This window comes from Rhinoderma darwinii, chromosome 10, assembly GCF_050947455.1.
Source record: "Rhinoderma darwinii isolate aRhiDar2 chromosome 10, aRhiDar2.hap1, whole genome shotgun sequence".
NCBI lineage: Eukaryota > Metazoa > Chordata > Amphibia > Anura > Rhinodermatidae > Rhinoderma > Rhinoderma darwinii.
In genome coordinates, this window is record NC_134696.1 from 81,018,480 (window position 1) to 81,039,135 (window position 20,656).

Consider the following 20,656-nt stretch of genomic DNA (forward strand, 5'->3'; position numbering starts at 1 on the left):
GCAACATGATCTTCCCAAATATAAATGTTCTTAACCCCTTCCCGACATTTGACGTATCCATACGCCAAAGTCGGGTATGGGAAGTATGGAACGGGCTCAGGGAGTGAACCCGCTCCATACGATGCTGGTGTCGGCTGTATGTTACAGCCGACACTTCAGAGTAACTAGCGGCATCGCGCTCCAGGGCTATCCTGCTCGTTTAACTCGTTAAATGCCAGGGTCAATAGCGACCGCAGCATTTAAATCATTAGAAAGAGGGGGGCGACCCCCTCTAACAGCTCATCGCTCCCCCCGCAATGCACTCGAAGGATGGCAATGGCTATGGCTGCTTGGGGGCCTAATGAAGTCTCCCAGGTCCGCCATCTTTGTTCTCCTATTAAGCGCCGCCTCCGGCAGGGTATAATAGATGCCTGTCAGAATCACGATATACTGCAATACATTAGTATTGCAGTATATCGTGCCAGATATCTAACGATCGCTGGTTGAAGTCCCCTAGGGGGGACTAATAAAAAAATTAAAAAATTAGTCAAATAAAGTTGTTTTTTTTATGTAAAAAAAATTTGTAAAAATGTAAACTTCAAGAAACCCCCCTTTTCCCATTTTCCCCCTAGAGCATAGTAAAAAAATAAATAAATAAACATAGCTGTTATCGCCGCGTCCGTAAAAGTCTGAACTATTACAATATATCATTATTTAACCCGCACGGTCATCTCATCTCCCACATAAAATGAAATAAAAAGTGATCAAAACATCGCATGTACACCAAAATGGTATAATTAAAAACTACAGCTTATCCCGCAAAAAATAAGCCCTCATACCGCTTAATCAACGGGAAAATAAAAAAGTTATGGCTCTCGGAATTTGGCGACACAAAATAATAAAACATTTTTACACTTCGGTTTTTACATGTAAAAGTAGTAAAATATAAAAAAAACTATATATATTTGGTATCGCCGCAATCGTATTGACCCACAGAATAAAGCTAACATGTTGTTTTAATTGCACAGTGAATTCCGTAAAAACGAAGCGCAACAAACTATGGAGGAATCTCTGTTTTTTCATTTTCTACCCAACAAATAATTTTTTCCCGTTTCCTAATTCATTATATGGCAAAATAAATGGCGCTACGAAAAACTATAACTTGTCCCGCAAAAATCAAGCCCTCATAGTACTATATCGACGGAAAAATAAAAAAAGTTATGGCTTTTGGAAGGTGGGGAGGAAATAACGAAAATGAAAATCTGAAAAATGGCTGCGGTGGGAAGGGGTTAAAGTCAATTGACACTTTGTAACATCCCCATGAAATGAAATCTTATGCAGATGAGGTTCCTGTAATAACTTTCTTATGGTGCTGAGATCAGTAAATGTCTCGGGAGACAGTCAGTATGTTGCTGTGCCTGGTGACTGAGGATTTGTCCCTTGTCTGGTATCTCCACCAGTAGGTCCTGTTACCTACCACTAGAAATACAATGTAATGCAGTGCTGGCTACACTGACCCCCAAGTCATAGATACGAGTACAAACCCATGGCAGTGGTTGTGACTTTCATGGCTAAGGGAATAGGGAATTTTGTATAGATGTCTTAAAGTGTCATTAGAACCCCCCCCCCCTATCAGGGCCATATTAGAGGCAGGGTAAACAAGACAATTGCTCCTGGACCGCCACCACCTGGGAGCCTGAAGCGTCCTCCACCATCTTGTGTTTAAAAATTATTTCAACATTATAATTTTTTTAATAACTTAATAACTTACTGTGTAATGCTGCTAAACCGAACGTACAGCGGGTTGCATTCATCAGAGTCATCTCTTACACCCGTTCAATGCATTATGGGTTTCCATCGGCTTCCAAAGGGAGCATTTCCATTAATGACACTATACTGGGAACTCGCTATTTATCCAAATCCCTTCTATAATTGTTAGAGGCAGCCCTACACTCAACCTTCTCTTAGGCACATGGCTGTATTGGGAGCCCATATCACGCAAATCCCGAATGTAGCGCCCATAGCATTGACTGATTGCCGAATGGCAGGAAAATAGCCTTTCCCACTCTACCTAAAGAATAATTGTATATATAGTATTAATAAAACATAACCTCTAATCATTGCATTTATTATAAAGAAGGTTTACAACGACTTGCCTTTGGCTCTCTGGTAACTATGTCGATTCCTGCACTATGGCAATTGCCTATCATGTTGTATGTTTCTCTCTAGGGTGCGTCTGCACATCGCTTCCCCTATAACTAGTAGATACTAGACTAGTATAACTGAGCTTTTTGCCATTTTTAATATTATGTCGATTTAGCTGTATGAACAGGGGCGTAACTAGGAAAGACTGGGCCCCATAGCAAACTTATGACTGGGGCCCCCTCCCCTGGGTGCCACACAACCCCCCCTTGTAGATAGTGCCTCCCTGTAGATTCTGCCACACAGCTCCCCTTGTAGATAGCGCAATACAGTCCCCTCCCTGTATATAGCGCCATACAGCCCCCCTGTAAATAGCGCCATGCAGTCCCTCCCTGTATATAGTGCCATACAGCCCCCCTGTATATAGCACCATACAGCCCCCTGTATATAACACCATACAGCCCTCTGTATATAACGCCATACAGCCCCCCTGTATATAGCACCATACAGCCCCCCTGTATATAGCACCATACAGCCCCCTGTATATAACACCATACAGCCCCCTGTATATAACGCCATACAGCCCCCCTGTATATAGCACCATACAGCCCCCCTGTATATAGCACCATACAGCCCCCCTGTATATAACACCATACAGCCCTCTGTATATAACGCCATACAACCCCCTGTATATAGCGCCATACAGCCCCCTGTTTATAGTGCCATACAGCCCCCCTGTAAATAACACCATACAGCCCCAACCCCCCCCCCCCCCAAAAAAAAACGGCCTGTAGCCTATGGTTTGTCTCACAAAAGACATGTATCCCCTATCCATGGGATGTGTGATCGCTGGGACACCCAGCGATAAGGAGAACGGGGGACCGAGAGTCCCCCGAAGTTCTCCATGAGAAACCTCAGACTACTAGGGTCTGTGTCAGCTCAATAAAAATGAAAGGAGCGCTGGTCACGTATGCACATAATCGCGACCGATGCTTCATTCATTTGTACGGAGCTGCCGACACAGACCCTGGTAGTCCGAAGTTTCTCATGAAGAACTTTGTGGGTATTTCGGTCCCCCGTTCTCCTTATCGCTGGGGGTCCCAGTGATCACACATGTATCCCCTATCCTGTGGATAGGGGATACATGTGTTTTGTAGGAAAAACCCCTTTAATGGCAGAGCGGGGAGATACCTCCCTGCTCTGCTATATTGTTCAGTGGCGTCGCGCTGTAGCAGCCATAGGGGTTGTCCCCTCATGCCACGAGCCCCGTAGCAGCCGCTATGGCTGCTACAGCGGTCGTTACGCCACTGCGTATGAGGTTTATCTGGTCCCGGCCATTACACCTATCAATCACCACTGGGGTCCTGCTGTTGATCAGGCGGGCACAGCTCCAGTGCCTGTGCGATCACCATGTTGTACATGAACGGAGGCTTCAGTTAAGGCTGTAGGAAATGATTGCTGAAATTCTGAAGTTTACACAGGGAGCAGGATAATGGCATCAGTGTACAGACAGAATACTGCACCTCAACTCAATATTTTTTTTGCTTAGTTTATTATTTATATATTAACATTTTTTGACAATAATTTAGTAATACTAGAGATTTGGCTAAAATATGAGAGAATGCATTAAGAACGATTCTCTAATATACTTTAAAGTAACTCCATCTCTGACTATCATTAGTTATTGAGGGTAAATGGAAAATGGAGAATCTTTATCGTTCATCTTCATTATCTTTTTGCTTGTTTTTTAGTGCAATAACTTTATGCAGTGTAGAAAAATAATGCTCCCTGGAAAGCATCAGCAAGCAGGCTAGAAACTGATATATAGACCAGAGTTGGTTATGTCTCCATTACTGTGTATTGAAAACTAGAAAAGTAAAATGAGTGGGAGACCTTACCTGCCTCTATGGGTAAGGCTAGACGCAGGTCCAGATCCAGTTATGAACATGAGGAGGTGTAACTTAAGTATGAAGCAGGCTCTGACAGCCGAAGACTATCAGGGCCTGCTGGGAATTGTAGTTTTAACAGCTGGAGACCACTGGGGTAAGGACAAGGTGAGTAAGGGCATGACCACACGTGGCGGATTTCCTCCACAACTGTCCGCATCAATGCCGCACAGAATCTGCTGCGGATCTGCACAAAATGTGCAGTAAATTGATGCGGACTAGCTGCTGCGGACTGCGGTAAAAGTACTTCCCTTCTCCCTATCAGTGCAGGATAGAGAGAAGGGACAGCACTTTCCCTTGCGAAAGTCAAAGAAATTCATACTTACCGCCCGTTGTCTTGGTGACGCGTCCCTCCTTCGGCATCCAGCCCGACCTCCCTGGATGACGCGGCAGTCCATGTGACCGCTGCAGCCTGTTATTAGCCTGTGATTGGCTGCAGCCGTCACTTAGACTGAAACGTCATCCTGGGAGGCCGGACTGGAGACAGAAGCAGGGAGTTCTCGGTAAGTATGAACTTCATTTTTTTTTACAGATAGATGTATATTGGGATCGGTAGTCACTGTCCCGGGTGCAGAAACAGTTACTGCCGATCGCTTAACTCTTTCAGCACCCTGGACAGTGACTATTTACTGACGTCTCCTAGCAACGCTCCCGTCATTACGGGAGCCCCATTGACTTCCTCAGTCTGGCTGTAGACCTAGAAATACATAGGTCCAGCCAGAATGAAGAAATGTCAAGTTAAAAAAGCAAGACGGATCCGCAGCACACATAACATGTGCATGACAGCTGCGGACTTCATTGCGGAAATTAGAATCTCCATTGAAATCAATGGAGAAATTCCGCCATGAGTCCGCCACTGCTCCGCAACAGACAGAGCATGCTGCGGACACCAAATTCCGCTCCGCAGCCTATGCTCCGCAGCGGAATTTTACGCCTCGTCTAAACGAACACTGCTAAATTAAAGTGTAAGTCAATGGACAAACGGCTCCGCTGCGGATTAACGCTGCGGAGTGTCCGCAGCGGAATTTAAGTGAAATTCCGCCACGTGTGAACCCAGCCTAAGAGGAGAGGACAGATCTACTTGTTAATGGTAATACAAGTCATGGTTTATTTGAGTGAAGTTGTATATCCACGTACATTTATCCCTTAAAGGTGGTTGTCACATTATGTTGATTTGCCCTACTAGGGCTTGGAACCCTCTTCTATGAGCCAGAACAGAAAGCCACTCTGCAAAAATCGGCTCCTGCTTTCTGCCGCTCTGTGTTGCGGCTAATGCAGGTGAAGAAGATCGCTGAGCTACGCTGTTTCCGTAAGTCCCATAGAACTAGTAGTTACAGAAACAGGTAGGGACCCGCATCTGTCTGACATTTATGACATATCCTGTGGAAAAGTCATAAATGTCCCTGATAGGAAAACCCCTTTAAGTAAGTAAGTCGGAACATCTTACTGCTGCGAGCAGTATTTTCAAATCTTACCAAAGAGTCGAGCGCTCCAGACTGACCGACACAGTAGCAACATCATCGATACCGGCTAACATCACACGCCTCACCAAAGAGAAGCAGTTCCAGCCATCACATTAGGGGTGAGTTAATGAAATGTTTGACCATATATAGTAGGCTCATTTTTAAGTTGATAATTTTGTATGGCCCGCGAATGATGTTATAAATATCCAAATGGCCCTTGGCAGAAAAAGGTTCCCCACCTCTGCTCTAGATAATTAAGGCCTCGTTCACATCTGCGTTGGGGTCCTGTTCTGAGGTGACGTCTGAGCTTTCTGTCAGAACGGGACCCTGAACAGACACAAACTGACACAAACAGAAACCATAGGTTACCGTTTGCATCACCATTGATTTCAATGGTGACGGATCTGGTGCCCATGGTTTCCGTTTGTCTCTGTTGTGCACCGGATCCGTAGTTTTGCCGAAAGCAATAGCCTAGTCGACTACGATATTCATTCCGTTAAAACGGCGGAACCCTTGCACAACTGAGACAAACGTAAACCATTTGCAATAGTGATGCAAAACAGAAACCTATGGTTTCCGTTTGTTTCAGTCAGGGCTACTCTCTGACGGAAAGCTCAGACGGAACGCCTGAACGGAGCTCTGACACAGATGTGTACTTATTTTATATTTGTACAATGTTTTCTAAATGAGTTTTTTGGAAGAAGCGCAAATACCCTCTTGTAGATTATAATAATATTGTTAATAAAATTATTAGTCCACTATGACAGTCATTCCACAAGAGATGTAATCACTCTTTATATGACTATATTCTGCATTCTTTTACAGTGCTGCTGCTGTGTTTCAGGATCACTATAGTGTTTTTGGATGGTTTTGGTGCTGAGCACCTTGTGGATTCATTGCATCCTGTATGCGAGTCATCTGACAGTTGTAAGCGTTAGGCAATGTCACATGCATATATTCACAGTAGTGGTGAGCTCAGGTGTACAAAATAAATATAACTTCATACATGATAGTTAACAGAAGTCAAGTGCGTAGTATTCACATGAATAAATAGGACTTTACTGAATCTAAAGTACAAAGGTGGAAAAAATATATTTGTCCCCTTCCAGATGTCCCCTGTTATTGCCAATTTGCCACCCTGAACATTTAAAAGTAATATTAAGATTAAAAGGAAAACATCATCCAAAAATGGCATTACTTAAATCAGGTTCTTATTATAAAAATGTATTTTTCTACATTTTGTTGCTTTTTATTTATTTATCTTGTTATTATCCACATAAAAAATATAATGTCGTTTTCCTCCTGCTTTCTAAGGGTATGTTCACACGGCCTATTTACGGACGTAATTCGGGCGTTTTAACCCCCGAATTACGTCCAAAATTACGGCTTGAAAGCGTTGACAAACATCTGCACATTGAAAGCAATGGACTGACGTTTGTCTGTTCACACGAGGCGTATATTTACGCGTCGCTGTCAAAAGACGGCGCGTAAATAGACGCCCGCGCCAAAGAAGTGTCATGTCACTTCTTCAGACGTAAATGGAGCCGTTTTCCATGGACTCCATGGAAAACCAGCTCCAGTTACGTCCGTAATGGACGCGGCATTCAAGCGCCTGCACATGCCGTTACGGCTGAAATGACGGGGCTGTTTTCTCCTGGAAACAGCCCAGTAATTTCAGCCGTTACGGACGCTGCCATGTGAACATACCCTGATGCTCACTTGTCAGCTTTAGGGTCTGTTCACACGGCAGCGTCCGTAATGGCTGAAATTACGGGGCTGTTTTCAGGAGAAAACAGTACCGTAATTTCAGCCGTAATGGCATGTTGAGGCGCTTTTTGCTGCGTCCATTACGGGCTTTTTGCTGCGTCCATTACGGACGTAAATGGAGCTGGTTTTCCATGGAGTCCATGGAAAACGGTTCCATTTACGTCTGAAGAATTGACAGGCACTTCTTTGACGCGGGCGTCTTTTTTACGCCCCGCCTTTTGACAGCGGGCTTAAAAAAAATGCCTGTGTGCACAGAACATCGTAAGACCCATTCTAATGAATGGGCAGATGTTTGCCAACGCTATCGAAGCGCATTTTCGGACGTAAATCGAGGCGTAAAACGCCCGAATTACGTCCGTAAATAAGCCATGTGAACATACGCTTATTGTTTAGACTGGGATGGATTCAACATTATCTCATTATCATTAAAGGGTGGCATTTTATGGCGCTGATTTTGATGTGGAAGCCACCAGGGGAATCAGTGCCAAGAAACGCCCCAAATTGCCCCACTTACCATTGATTTTAATGGGAGGCAGAGGCTTTTTTTCCCCCGAGTGCCTCTTGGCCGCTCGTGGAAAAAGAAGTGGCATGCTCTTTCTTTGATCGGTTTCCGCCTCTAACCTCCCATTGAAATCAATAAGAGACAGAAAAATCCTGCGACGCTCGTTTGGAGCTGTTTTTTTGCAGTGTTTATTAGATTCGATGGCTAAAAAAAATGCGGGCAAAAACGCTTGCAATTCAAAAGATTTTTTTCACAAAGATTTTTTTCTTCCTAACAAAAAACACTATGTAAATTCCCCCTTGTTCTGCTGGAGGCCTACATAAGGCAGGATAGCAACACTATACGGGTTAAACACAGATACAATTTACTCCCATTCATTTCAGCAGCCATAAAGCGCGCACACTTTGTTGTACTGTCTAGACAGAAAATACAGGAAGGAAGTGTGCTTGTCTCCAATATGGCCGCCCCCAGGAAAGTTTTATTCATATACCGTATAAAAGCATATGTACATCATAGAGGGTGGTCCCCTGCTCGGGACCCCTCTATATACCAAAATGGACAGCCGCTCAGTAAGAGTGGCTCCTGCTCTTGTGAACCTAGCACGTTAATGGATTGCATAGACGGCCATTTATTTGAATGACTGACATGCAATGCTACACTGTGGGGCTGCCCTTAGCTTTTCCCCTGTTTTAGGAAATACTTATATTCCCAATAAAATAACAATTCTTGAGAAACTTTTCTTAGCGCTCTATTTTGCGCCGTTCCTGTTATTTATGAATAAATTGACAACTGGGTGTTACCATTCCACTTCTCAAAAAGGTGTGTAGTCTTTTTGTAGCTGCTTTCCGGACTTCACTCCCGAATGAGGGACATCCTTCTATTAACTCAGAATGCCCTATTATTAAGTATATGAAACCTGGTTTCCTAAACTAGACACCCCCTTTAAGATTATTTTAGTACAATGAAGCAGTCATGATTCTGTGGAATGCTGTCATTTATACAAGGATAATAAATCCTGTGTTGTAGACTTCCACTTCTGACTCATCTTTCCATAAAACATTATTCCAAATGTGAATCATCCAGAAGCTTGTTGATAAATATACTGTCACATGTGCATTGACCTTACACTCGGATAGTTGTGGTTTTAGCCATGAATTTCATTTTTACCCAGTTCCTTGGTCCGACTTAAGATTGTCACAAAAAATACCAGCCGGTGTAAGGCTATGTTCACACGGAGTATTTTGCCGAGTTTTTTGACGCTGAAACCGCGTCACAAAACTCGTCAAAAACGCCTCCCATTGATTTCAGTAAAACTGCCTCGCGGCGCCATACAGCCCCCCCTGTAGACAGAATCCTTGAACTGAGAGACCTCGGTTTATCACTCCGGCCAAGATGTCACACTGTTCAATGTTGCGTGTCCCGGAGTTTGGGAGAACAACAACAAACAGTAATGACAGCAAGAGGTGCATGGAGGCAAACCTACGCAAAGATGGATCTTTTGATTGAAAGAATGGCGCATAGTGATCCATTCTGTACTGCAAGTGAAATTGGACATCATATCCGAAGCCTAGGGCGGTAACCAGTGCAGACACAAACCATCAGAAGGCGTTTGCACGACATTGGGCTAAGAGCCAGGCGTCCAGCTACAGGTGTTCCATTGACCACACGCTACTGCTCTCAAAAGCTATCAAAGTGCAAAGCAAGACGGCAATGGAGGCTGGAAAGGAGGTCTATCCTCTTGAGCGATGAGTCCCGCATTTGTCTCGGATGCAATGATAGCCACAGATTGGTCTGGAGACTACGTGGGCAACGCTATGAAGAGGCATTCACAAGGGAACGTCACACCGGTGCTTCTCCTGGGATTATGGTGTGGGGTGGCATAATGTATGGTAGCCGGACCCCTCTAGTCTTCTCTTCTCCGTACAATAACAGCTCGGTGTTACATTGATTTGGTCGTGGAACCAGTGGCACGGCCATTTGTCCAAAGTGTCCCAGAAGTAGTTTTTCAATAGAACAACGCCAGGCTCCATGATGCTCGTGCTACTGTGAGCATGCTGTGTGGCCTAAATGTGCTACCATCGCCTGCAGCGTTTCCTGGATTGTCTCCCATTGAGGACATCTGGGACGTCATTGGTCGACAATTGCAAAGGGAATTGCCAGCAGCAGGCAATCTTGATGATTTGCGTGCCGAAGTGCATTCAGTGTGGCATAGCATTCCTCAGACAACCACTAATAACCTCATTGATAGCATGCCAATGCATGTAAGTGCGTGTATTTCTTCGCGTGGCGCTCATACTCAATACTGAATAAACCAATATGTTTGGAATCGTTTTGTTTCCGTTTTTTTTAATTTGCATATCAATAACATGTCTACCGATCCTGTACTTTTCACAATTTCGAAACTTTTCCTTCTTGATGTTGCAATTTCAATGTTGAGAAGTGTGTGTGTGTGTGTATATATATATATATATATATATATATATATATATATATATATATATATATAGAGCAAAGAAAATCAGGCAGCACTCCGTAGAATTTCAGTGAACAGAGGTGGTGTACTTTATTACCCTAGTGCAACGTTTTAGCTCCTAAGGTTGGAGCCTTTCTCAAGTGTAATGAACTGAGTATATATCAGAGTATATATCATAGTGTCTGTTAATTACATAATGAGAGGCAATCAAGATACAAAAAGTATGAAATACAGAGTCACAATACTGTATATTTTATACAAATAATCATACATGAAGAGTATTAGTGTAGTGAATGAATAGCAAGTATTGAAATTCAATTAATGTGTTGATAGAAAACTAGATCATAGCAACAAGATAAGTAGGTAATCAATGTGCTAATCTGCACACAGGTGACGTGCTACAACAAGTGCTGGCGTATAAAATATATTTAAAATCAATGTATCACCTCGAGGTATCCAAGACAGGGTATGTACGGCGTTCTCAACTCACGAGTGCGCAAGCGCAAAGCGAGTAGTGAAGCCCAGTATCAGGTGTACTGATATCGCGAGACCTCGCAAGCGCAGTACAAAGCTAAGTAGTGAAGTGGCCATATTGTTTATGGGAACACAGTGATGGAATAGCGAATGTCCGCACATGCGTAAAGGATTAGTATCTAGTTCCGTTGGTGGCAGAAACTACAGTAGCTGTAGCGTATATAAAAAAATAATAAAGCAGAAAAATAAAGACTGCTAGATGAGAATATAAAAACTAAGGACCATAATAAAGTAATAAATGGGAATGGTGTCACAGTACGTCACTGGGGGAATCGCAACCAATTATAGGTTAGAACATCATATTGTCACGATGCGGGGTGTGGACCCACTGGGCCATACCGCGTAGCGGGATGGCAGCTGGCCAAACAGGTATGGTACAGAGTATATAGTCCAGAAAGGTTACCAGAGGCAATGTAGACTGTAGCAAGGCAGGCTCGGCTGGGACCAGGCGGCAGGTAGACGTCAGGCGTGGAGTAGCAGAACAGGTGTGAAAATGCAGCACAGCGCGACAACAGCTCAGCACGGCAGTAGACCAGGATAGTACTGGATAGCACGGGATACAGGATACAGGTACGGGGAACACTGGGAAGCTGGAAGACACTTAGGAGACCATTTGCAAGACAAACTTTGGGAAACATCAACAATGCTCACGCGGGGATCAGAAGGGCGCTGGCCTTCTTATAGTCCAGGAAATCATGTGAGTTGATGATGATGATTTTCATGAACTCGCGCTGGCCCATTAAGAGCGGGCGCGCGCACCCTCCGGGAGACAGTCTCGATACCCGGAAGTGAGTGCCGGCGCCTCACAGGGGTACAACGCAGCACAGCAGCAGGACGTCCATGGCCGCGGTCGTTGAGGGGTAAGTTAGAACGACGGCCTGCTGCCATAGACGTTACACATATGAGGTTAGCATAAGTCACAAATGTAAACACGTCACAAACAGTGACTTTGAGGGAAAAACAACCAATGACGTAGCGTATGAAAGGGGGACAAAGGACAATGGGCTGTTAAGTTTAACTGTCCATGTCACTCTATCAAACCATTTAGACAGGCATAATCGGTGTGTTGCACACATCTGTGTCAAAATATCATAAACGTGACCCCCTGAGCAATGTCAATAGGGGCTAGAGACACGTAGTGACAATCATAGAACCAGATGTAAAGCTAAAATCGTGAACATACATAATAAATTTACACCAAAGACCCGGTCCATAATAACGGGGAATAATAACAATAATTTAAACATAAATATATAAATAGATACTTGTACAAGTGTAGAAACAATGTGCTGGATTCTCAGAGGTGAATATCATACGATCCCTCAAAGAAGGAGTCGAACTCTGATGCTATAAAAATAGAAAGAATAAGGTTAGTATACAGTTCACTGTAACCCATAAAAAGAGATTAATCATGAGTCAAAATGAAATAATCGTTGTTATACCATATCATAATATCGGAGGTAAAAATTGAACAAAATAAAGATGAGAGACAAGAACGTGAGACTAGAATTTCCTATACAACACCATCCAGCACGAAGTCAACATTAAAGAGGCTCTGTCACCAGATTTTGCAACCCCTATCTGCTATTGCAGCAGATAGGCGCTGCAATGTAGATTACAGTAACGTTTTTATTTTTAAAAAACGAGCATTTTTGGCCAAGTTATGACCATTGTTCCCTGATTTGAAGAGTTTTCATTCTATTTCCTCTTCTCCTTAGGGGGGAAACATGGTCAAGAATAAAGAAACGCAATTGATGTTCAGTATGGCCCATCTCTGCAAAGTGCTTTGACACTGGTAGGTCTAACCTCTTTTTCCTAATGGAGTACCTATGCTGATTAAGCCTGGTTTTGAGATCAAGGGTTGTTTCACCCACAAATAGCATGGCACATGGACACTGTAGAAGATAAAGGACAAAATCTATGTTGCATGTGAGAAAATGCCTACTGAGATAGACTCTGCTTGAGTTAGGATTTGTGAACGTCGGTCCCTTGCACATCAGTCTGCAGTTAACACAGCTGAGGCATGGGTAGCACCCTAGTTTGGGTTCTTTAAGAAAGGTTTGCTTACCTCCACGAAAATAGCCAATGTCTGCTTTAACTACCGTAGTTTGTCTCTCAGATTGGGTGACCTGCGATAAGAGAACAGAGGAGGTTTGTCAAATTCAGTTATATTTTGTAGCCAATTGTCCAACATCGGCCAGTGGTGTCTAATGATGTTAGCTACCTGATTGCTGTTTTCATTATATCTGGAGACAAACTGAATTCTTTCTAATTTAGACTGTGGGCCATGAGGTAGTAGAAGTCCATTTCTGTCAACTTCATTAATGTGTTTGCGGTGTCTGTAAAAGGCGAGGGGGGGTAACCACGTGTAGTGAATTTCTGTATCATAGCATAGAGGGTGTGTTCGGAAGTGTCATTGTCACTCAGCATCCTCTTAACCCACATCAGTTGGCTAGTAGGTAGGCTTCTAATCATGCTTCTTGTGTGATTACTGCTGATAAAAAGCAGGTTGTTATGATCAGTGGGTTTGGTATACAATTCAGTCTTAAATCGCCCCTCCTCAAATTTAACAAGGACATCTAGAAATTGAATCTCCGTCTTGAAATATACTAATCTGAATTTAATCATCAATAGCATTGAGATAAGTATGGAAGTCATTAAGTGTGGTCAGCTCACCTAGCCAAACCAGAAAGACATCGTCTATGTAACGCCACCAATGTAGAACTCGTCCAAAGTGGTGAAAAACATAGACGAATGTTTCCTCCAGTGTGCGCATGTAGATTTTAGCGTAGGTCGGAGCAATGTTGGACCCCATGGCAGTAACTTGTAATTGGTAGAAAAAATCGTCACCGAACAGGAAATAGTTGCATCTCAAGATTATATCAAGAAGTTGTAGAAGGAATGTGCGCCATTCAATAGAAAGATGGAGGAGTTGAGAAAATATTCAACAGTTTTAAGAAGGGGTCTTAAAGCTGTTGAAAATTTTCTCAACTCAGTGTGGTCAATCACACTGTAAAGACTTGTCACGTCAAAAGAGACCAGTAGGATCTTATTGCCTATGAGTATACAGACATCACCAAGTTTAACCAAGAAATCACTAGGTTCTCTAATATACGAGGCAGAACTTGTTGCATAATTTCTAAGAATTCTGTCAAGGAAAATGGCCATTTTAGAGAATATGGATTCAGTCCCAGATACAATGGGCCTACCTGGGGGATCGATAAGTGATTTGTGTATTTTAAGTAACAAGTATAGAACAGGAGTTCTAGGTTCTTCTACCTTTAGAAATAATCGTAGATCAGTATCAATAAGCCCACAATTTACTGCTTTATCAAGGATGATGTTGATTTCCCTGCTGATCTCAAATTTGGGATCATAAGAAATTTTCTTATAGATCCTAGTATCGCTAAGTTGCCATCTAATTTCTGAGAGATATGTGGGGGTATACATTATGACCACTGCCCCACCCATGTCTGCTGGTTTTATTGTTATACTTGTATCACAAGAGAGTTCTTTTAGGGCTTCTATTTCCAGGTGGGTAAGGTTAGGGTGTGAAAAACCATTATTGATAGAGTTACCCTTCAGGGTATCAATGTCTGCCTTTACAGCCATTATAAATGCATCAATGGCTGGTGTACTGGTTGGGGGACTAAAATGACTACCCTTTGAGAGAGAGAAATCTTTTAACCGTAATTCAGAACATAAAGAGAACTTACTGTTTTGATGTCCAGAAAACCACGTCTTGAGTTTGTTAGCCCTAAAAAAATGAAAAAGGTTAGTTTCCAACTGAAACAAGTCAGTGAATGATGAGGGGCAAACGGATAAACCCTTGTTCAATAATGAGTTTTGTGATGAAGACATTACCTTAGATGAAATATTGACAACTAGCGTCTGCTCCTTTCCGCTGCTCTCCGTGTCATTGGAGGTATGGGTTTGTTCAGCCTCTGAGTCTGTGCGTCGGCAATGCCTCCTACCCTCTCTCCTGGTGTGCTTCCTGCTGACAAGGAAGGATCGCGGGTTGTCCCTGAAAAGATGAAGTATCGTCTCCAGTCAATCTGGTTTGTGGCATAGGTTTTTTCTTTCTCCTAGTATCCCTAGATGTAGATCCATCTTTGAGTTCATCATTCCGCCAAGTGTAGACATGGACCTTAGATTAATCCTCCAAATCTGGGTTCCACTTTTGACGTTTAACCTCCTCCTGGTCAGTTTTCAACTTCTGGACATGTGCAGACATAGAATCTGTAAACTTATCAAACTCAAGTTTGTCAGTCACAGTCTTTAGGGCAGTCTGTTTCTTGTATGTTATTTTGTATAGTAAGAATGTCTTGTTGCAAAAATGCAAAATTTTGTAAAATTATATCAAAAGCATATTTATTACTAAGTTGCTTAAAGCGAGTGGAAAAATATTCATTTTAAGAAAAAAGCATGGGTCTAAGACTAGACAGCATCCCTTGAAGAATTATTTTATGTATATAATACTGTCCAAAAGTTGCAAGGCACAATTGTAAAGTAACCAACCTCTTTGATTCATTCTCAAGTCTCCGTTTCAAATCTGTAGTGGACAGTGGTGGATTAGGTCGACCATAGGCCTTGGGCTGTTACCCAAACTTGGGCCCCCCTTCCGCAACCCCGCCCTGCCGCGCCGTAATTATTGTTAACACTACCTTTTTTGGCAAGCATTAACAAATTGGTTTTACGATTCCCCTTGTCACAGGGCTGTGTCTCTACATACTGACAGTATCACACTGTGCAGGGACACATCCTCCTGACAAGGGGAATTGTCTATCAGTCCTGGACTGCAGAAAGACTTTTTGTGAAATGCACGGATTTCCTATAAAAAAAAATGTCCGGAGAGGTGACAGATTCTATATAACTCTAGTGACTCACAGGTTACTATTTCTCTGATTCTAGTAGTTTTTTTTCCTCTTTACTTCTCCATCCGGTCCAGAGCTCATGACGACTTCTCCCGGCCATGTCCCATTTCTGCAGAATTTGCCACTCAGATGTCTTCGGCTCCACACTTTTCCACACCTATAAAACGAAAATAAAATGATCATGGTGCCACATACTGTACCCATAAATATAATAGCACCAAACACTGCGTGCCTAAATATAATAATACCATAAACTGTAAAACACCACATACACACATCCACTGTACATAGTGCCACGCACGGCCCCTGTAGATATTACACACCCCCATAGATAGCGCAACACACAGCCCCCTGTAGATATCACACATCTCCCCTATAGCTAGCACCACACACATCCCCCTGTAGAGAGCGTTACACACAGCCCCCCATAGATAGCGCCATACAGCCCCCTGTAGGGAGCGCCACACAGCCCTCCCCCTCTTGTAAATAGCGCCAGAGCCCCCCCTGTAAAGAGCGCCACACACATGCCACTGTGAATAGCGCTACACAGCCCCCTCCTTGTATCTAGTGCTACACAGCCTCCTCCTTGTATATAGTGCTACACAGCCCCCTCCTTGTATATAGTGCTACACAGCCCCCTCCTTGTATATAGTGCTACACATCCCTCCCCTTTGTATATAGTGCTACGCAGCCCTCCGCCTTGTATATAGTGCTACACAGCCCTCCCCCTTTGTACATAGTGTTACACAGCGCTCCCCCCTTGTATATAGTGTCACACAGCGCTCCCCCTTTGTATATAGGGCCACACAGCGCTCCCCCTTGCACATAGGGCCACTTGGTGCGCCCCCCTTGTATATAGGGCCACATAGCGCTCCCCCCTTGTATATAGTGCCACACAGGTCACACTCCCCCCCTTGTATATAGTGTAACGGAGAACTACCCACTTGTATATTGTGTCACAGAGCACTACCCCCCCTTGTATATAGTGTTACAGAGCACTCCCCCCTTTGTATATAGTGTCACACAGCGCTCCCTCCCCCTTGTATATAGGCCCACACAGCGCTACCCTCCCCCTTGTATATAGGGCCACCCAGCACTCCCCCTTGTATATGGTGTAAAGGAAAACTCCCCCGCCCTTGTATATAGTGTCAAGGAGCACTTCCCCCTCCTTGAATATATACACAGCGCTACCCCACCTAAAATATATATTACTTACCTTGCCCAGTAACGGCCGCTCCAGCTGGACGCATGTGAATCCTCTGGACTAGACACATGTGCAGACCAGCGTGATGCAATACCACATCACGATGGCCTGCACAGGGAGTCTTCCCAGTGCCTTATAGGCTGCAGGCCTAACTTGGTCTTCAGCCTATAATATTCATTTATATCTGAGTCCTGAAGACTCAGATACAAATGAATCTGGCTGCCGCTAGCACCGGGTCCCCCTCCGGTGCTAGCGACGCCACCGGGCATGAGGGGGCCCATGCGATCATCTGCGGTTCGGGCGGCCATGGGCCCCCTTGGAGCCTTGGGTCCCGGGCTGCCGCCCGAACTGCCCTAATGATGATCCGCCACTGGTAGTGGATGGCGTGTGTAACGTCTATGGCCGAGGGCCGTCGCTCAGACTTACCCTCTGTGTTCTCGACGACATCTCCCTCCAGGGAGACGCCGGCACTCACTTCCGGGTTCTGGGACTGTTTCCCGCAGGGCGCGTCCAGCTGTCATCACTCAATAATTTGCCCAGAATGCTGCTGGACTATAAAAAGGGCTCTGCCCATTTGATCCTTGCCTGAGCGTTGTTCTCTACCTAAAGTTTGTCGTGCAAATGGTCTTCCAGTTCCCAGTGTTACCCGTTCCTGCTGCCTGTACCCTGTAGTCAAGTCGTGTCTTCCGCTGCATCTACTGTGCCATCTACAGTGAGAGTCAAGTCGTGTCTTCCACTGCATCTACTAGCCTGCTACAGTGAAAGTCAAGTTGTGTTTCCGCTACTGTCTACATTGCCTCAGGTACCCGTTCTGGACTATAGACATTGTTTTGTACCTAGTTGGCCAGCTGCTAACCCGCTACGTGGTACGGCACAGTGGGTCCAAACCCCGCGCCGTGACAGCGTGGTCAGGAATCCAGTCCCACCGTCCTGCCCCATCGAGATCCGTTCAATATCGCCGTCCGTATATGAAAAGACGCCAGGAGGTAAATTACTGGGGATATCCCCTAATAAAGACATGTTGAAAAAGTGAAAACCGTGCAGGCTGGCGAGTCAAAGTATACAGCCAATCCAAAGTCCAGCACTGGCAATCTGTGGGTGCAAGCCCTGGGGAATAGACCAATGTCGCATATATATATATAAGTCTAATCATACATGAAGAGTATTAGTGTAGTGAATGACTAACAAGTATTGAAATTCAATTAATGTGTTGATAGAAAACGAGATCATAGCAACAAGATAAGTAGGTAATCAATGTGCTAATCTGCACACAGGTGACGTGCTACAACAAGTGCTGGCGTATAAAATATATTTAAAATCAATGTATCACCTCGAGGTATCCAAGACAGGGTATGTACGGCGTTCTCAACTCACGAGTGCGCAAGTGCCAAGCGAGTAGTGCAGCCCAGTATCAGGTGTACTGATATCGCGAGACCGATATCTTGTTGCTGTGATCTCGTTTTCTATCAACACATTAATCAACACATTAATTGAATTTCAATACTTGTTATTCATTCACTACACTAATACCCTTCATGTATGATTATTTGTATAAAATATACAGTATTGTGACTCTGTATTTCACTCTTTTTGTATCTTGAATGCATCTCATGTAATTAACCGACACTATGATATATATACTCTGTTGTTGCACCAGTTCATTTGCTTGAGAAAGGCTCCAATATTAGGAGCTGAAACGTTGCACTAGGGCAATAAAGTACCCCACCTCTGTTCACTGAAATTCTACGGATTGCTGCCTGATTTTTTTGCACTATATATACGGGACATTGGTCGGTTCCACAGGTCGTGCACCCACAGATTGCCAGTTCTGCTGGACTTTGGATTTGCTATATATGTATATGTAACTTTGTTTCATGAGCCTTATTGATAGAAATGTCCCCAGTAATATTCATTTATTTTCCACTTGCAATAACCCAGGCTGGGAAATCCTTTATTTTTAGTATATCAATCCACTGAGATCTAATTCAAGTCAATTTTGATATTAGAAAGTGTATAATATGAGTATGAACTCAACCAAGATCTATAGGTATTTATATTATACCCACATATGCCTATTTTTGCTTAAAGGGGTTAACATCATAAAGACATTTATGGGCTATCAATTGAATTGAATGGTGACATTCACAGCCCAAATACAATACAATATCCCCCAGAGTTTTCTTTAGTCACGCCCTGATGTCAATTGACATCTTTGAGTGCGCCAAACGTTGCAGGCCCTAGGATAAAAGTTGTCCTGCTGGTAGCACCGATTTCAGTGTCATATTCTGCTCTTAATATGATCGACAACATAGTGGTCCATACAGAATAACTAAGTATTTTATGACTTCAGATACAATTTTATCATAGTATACGGAATACATTTCTCTTCATCTATGCTATGCTCCTGGAAAACCTTTTTGAATTTTTTTTTTTAAATCACATTTAAAGAGCACCTGTCATCTCATCTGACATGTTTGTTTTAGTAAATACTTGCATTCCCCAGGATACACACTACCGTTCAAAAGTTTGGGGTCACCCAGACAATTTTGTGTTATCCATGAAAACTCACACTTATATTTATCAAATGAGTTGCAAAATGACTAGAAAATATAGTCAAGACATTGACAAGGTTAGAAATAATGATTTTTATTTGAAATAATAATTTTCTCCTTCAAACTTTGCTTTCGTCAAAGAATGCTCCATTTGCAGCAATTACAGCATTGCAGATCTTTGGCATTGCAGCTGTTAATTTGCTGAGGTAATCGGGAGAAATTTCACCCCATGCTTCCAGACGGCTCTTCCACAAGTTGGATTGGCTTGATGGGCACTTCTTGCGTACCATACGGTCAAGCTGCTCCCACAACAGCTCTATGGGGTTGAGATCTGGTGACTGCGCTGGCCACTCCATTACAGATAGAATACCAGCTGCCTGCTTCTTCCCTAAATAGTTCTTGCATAATTTGGGGGTGTGCTTTGGGTCATTGTCCTGTTGTAGGATGAAATTGGCTCCAATCAAGCGCTGTCCACAGAGTATGGCATGGCATTGCAAAATGGAGTGATAGCCTTCCTTATTCAAAATCCCTTTTACCTTGTACAAATCTCCCACTTTACCAGCACCAAAGCAACCCCAGACCATCACATTACCTCCACCATGCTTGACAGATGGCGTCAGGCACTCTTCCAGCATCTTTTCAGTTGTTCTGCGTCTCACAAATGTTCTTCTGTGTGATCCAAACACCTCAAACTTCGATTTGTCTGTCCATAACACTTTTTTCCAATTTTCCTCTGTCCAATGTCTGTGTGCTTTTGCCCATATTAATCTTTTCCTTTTATTAGCTAGTCTCAGATATGGCTTTTTCTTTGCCACTCTGCCCTGAAGAGCAGCATCCTGGAGTCGCGTCTTCACTGTAGACGTTGACACTGGCGTTTTGCGGGTACTATTTAATGAAGCTGCCAATTGAGGACCTGTGGGGCATCTATTTCTCAAACTAGAAACTCTAATGTACTTGTCTTGTTGCTCAGTTGTGCAGCGGGGCCTCCTACTTCTCTTTCTACTGTGTTTAGAGCCTGTGTGTGCTGTTCTCTGAAGGGAGTAGTACACACCATTGTAGGAAATCTTCAGTTTCTTGGCAATTTCTCGCATGGAATAGCCTTCATTTCTAAGAACAAGAATAGACTGTCGAGTTTCACATGAAAGCTCTCTTTTTCTAGCCATTTTGAGAGTTTAATCAAACCCACAAATGTAATGCTCGAGATTCTTAACTAGCTCAAA

At 43.5% G+C, this 20,656-nt stretch overlaps 1 protein-coding gene across 1 annotated transcript in view; it reads left to right on the top strand.

Annotated features, from left to right (window-relative positions):
- Positions 1 to 4,088: 4,088 nt before the first annotated feature.
- Positions 4,089 to 20,656, top strand: part of POU2F3 (POU class 2 homeobox 3) — a 125,846-nt gene continuing 109,278 nt past the window's right edge. The window contains exons 1-3 of the mRNA XM_075840826.1: positions 4,089 to 4,164; positions 5,254 to 5,376; positions 12,569 to 12,601. Of these exons, the coding sequence (XP_075696941.1) occupies positions 4,089 to 4,164; positions 5,254 to 5,376; positions 12,569 to 12,601 (232 nt within the window). The remainder of the gene's footprint in view (positions 4,165 to 5,253; positions 5,377 to 12,568; positions 12,602 to 20,656) is intronic.